At 55.3% G+C, this 2,491-nt stretch overlaps 1 protein-coding gene across 1 annotated transcript; it reads right to left on the reverse strand.

Moving 5' to 3' along the window:
• Positions 1–468: 468 nt before the first annotated feature.
• Positions 469–1,596, reverse strand: LOC119353699 (probable calcium-binding protein CML46). The gene has a single exon (XM_037620350.1). It carries the CDS (start codon positions 1,345–1,347, stop codon positions 733–735), a length of 615 nt encoding a protein of 204 aa, XP_037476247.1. The 5' UTR covers positions 1,348–1,596; the 3' UTR covers positions 469–732.
• Positions 1,597–2,491: the final 895 nt, after the last annotated feature.

The raw sequence follows: 2,491 nt of genomic DNA on the forward strand, positions 1-2,491 counted from the left end.
AGAGTCCAGAGACAAATACGTATACGCATGTGTCAAACGTACGCTCGAATGCAACGGCCGGCGCTTCCGCGCAGCTTCCGACCTTCCTAGCCCGCGCCAAGGTCTCCATCGCGCGCGAATCACGTCACGCTCGGCCGCTCGGCATCAGGGTCGCCCCGCTTCCACACACTTGTTAAACGCGGGTGGCTGCGCGGGCTTGGACCCTTGTGATCGTGTCAACCTCACCAAAATTTCCCACTTCGTACGTACACCGCAGGCACCTCCGAGGAAGCTTCCTCGTGATGGCAGGACGAATTGGCAGGCTGTGATGTCGAGTTGTCGACGCGCGCACGCACGCGACGGGATCGGGCCAGAAGGAGTAGGGAGATTCGCAGGGCAGCAGCGCAGGGGCGTCGGTCGCCTTTGTATCGTCTTTGAAGTCTGAGGGGTTGAAGTCTCAAGTTTGAACTGTCAGGGAATGCACGCATATAATCAAGGCAGCTGAGATCGCCAGAGTTTATTTATGATCAATTGGCGAAATCAGTTCGATTCCATTAATAAGCTCGAGAATTAGTGCGTTAATTTGTTGCACAGTCCGTCCACCCCCAACGTCAAAAAAAAAAACTCTTCGCGCCGCAGAAGGAAAAACAGGACAATCAAGAACACCAGCACACACGCACGCACACATCTTCTGCCGCGCCAGCCGAGCCGCGCACCGTGCAACGGGTCAAAAAAGAGAGGCCGGTCGGTCAGTCAGCAGAGGCCGTCCTCGAGGAACCTGACGAACTGGAACAGGTTCATCCTGCCGTCCCTGGACCCGCAGCTGGACGAGATCATCGCCCCGCACGCGGCGGCGTCGACCTCCGGGAACCCGAGCCTGGCCAGGGCGCCCTGCAGGTCCGCCGCGCCGATGAACCCGTCCGCGTCGCCGTCGAACACGGCGAACGCGCGCCGCACCTCCGCGAAGCTCGGCTCCTCGGCGTCGAACAGCCGGGACACCTCGTCGTGGCCCATGCTGGCCCTCAGCCCCTCGCCGGCGCCGGCCACGCCCAGCCCGATCCCGGCCATGATCGCCTCCACCTCCTCCTTCCTCAGCTCCTCCTCCTCCTCCTCCACCACCTCCTCCTCGGCGTCGACGTCCTCGCAGCACACCGCCGACGACGTCGCGTACGGACACTTGCCGCAAGCCGCGGCCGGCGACGGGACGACGATGGACCTGGCAAAGGACTGGAGGAAGGAGGCGTAGCTGTGGAAGAAGGCGGACGCGACGGTGCCGAGGAAGACGAGGAGGTGCGGGATGAGCAGCAGCGGCTCCCGGAACGAGAGCACGCGGCGGAGCAGCGGTCGCGGCGCCGTCGCGTCTGCCATCGCTAGACTTCCGAGTTCGTCGGCGCCGGCTCGATTGGAGAATGCCGCGCGCGTGTACAAGGTGAGCAGGTGAGGATGAGCGACGGCGTGTGCGAGGATATGGTGGGGAAGGGCGGGGGTTTATATGGCGACCCGGGCAAGGAATATCACGGGGTAAACAAGTCCGGTCGAGGGAGGAAGCTCCCTTTGCATTGCATGGTGGCGCGCGAGGGAGGGAAGCTGCGCGCGTGCTTCCCTCCGGTCCGGCGTGAGGGTGACGGTTCGGGGCTGGAAAATACTCCCTCCGTTCCTAAATATTTATCTTTCTAGACATTTCAAATGACTACTACATACGGATGTATGTAGACATATTTTAGAGTGTAGATTCACTCATTTTGCTCTGTATGTAGTTACTTGTTGAAATGCCTAGAAAGACAAGTATTTAGGAACGGAGGGAGTAATTATGAGTCGACGTCAGGAAAATAAATGGAAAGGGGTTGAAGAATAGGAGGAGGACGATGGACCGGAGAGGAAATCGGGAGTGGTGGTTGCGCGGTCTGGTGCGGGATCAATTCGTGGATCGGTTGGCATTTGATGCCTTGACGAAGTGTGTGTGCATCAGCTAGCGTAGGAAGCTTCGGGGAAAGTGGTGTGTGTGTGTGTGTACTGTGTAGGTGTAGCTAGCCGGCAATAGCAAAGTAACCAACTGGGCTACGTGCGTCCGAGTCCGGCCAACTATTCGTATCTGGCCATTTCGGGTTACAAAATTGGCTATTGGGTTGAGGGTGTGAAGGCGCCATGCCTCCAAGGAATTTTCCGGGGAGGAAGTTGAAGCCAAGTTACAATGGTAACTTCATGGAAAACGTCGTTTCGACACTATTAGTGTTACTATAATGTTCTACAAACATGTGGGTTTTAAAGTTCAAAACCCACATTCACATTATGCTGAATAGAGATGTCGTCAACTTAAAACAAAATAAAATAGAGATGTAATATTGTTTGACACTATTAATTGTTAACAAATAAATCATACTTGCTAAATGAATTTTATTTTGACCTTGAAATTTTACATGCTTACAGAACACCACCTCCTAACATACTGTTTTTTTTTTGTAAACTACTCACTCCTTCCCGTAATCTAAGGTCGATTTGCAAGCTGTTTTAG

The sequence above is a fragment of the Triticum dicoccoides genome, chromosome 2A (assembly GCF_002162155.2).
Source record: "Triticum dicoccoides isolate Atlit2015 ecotype Zavitan chromosome 2A, WEW_v2.0, whole genome shotgun sequence".
Classification (NCBI taxonomy): Eukaryota; Viridiplantae; Streptophyta; class Magnoliopsida; order Poales; family Poaceae; genus Triticum; species Triticum dicoccoides.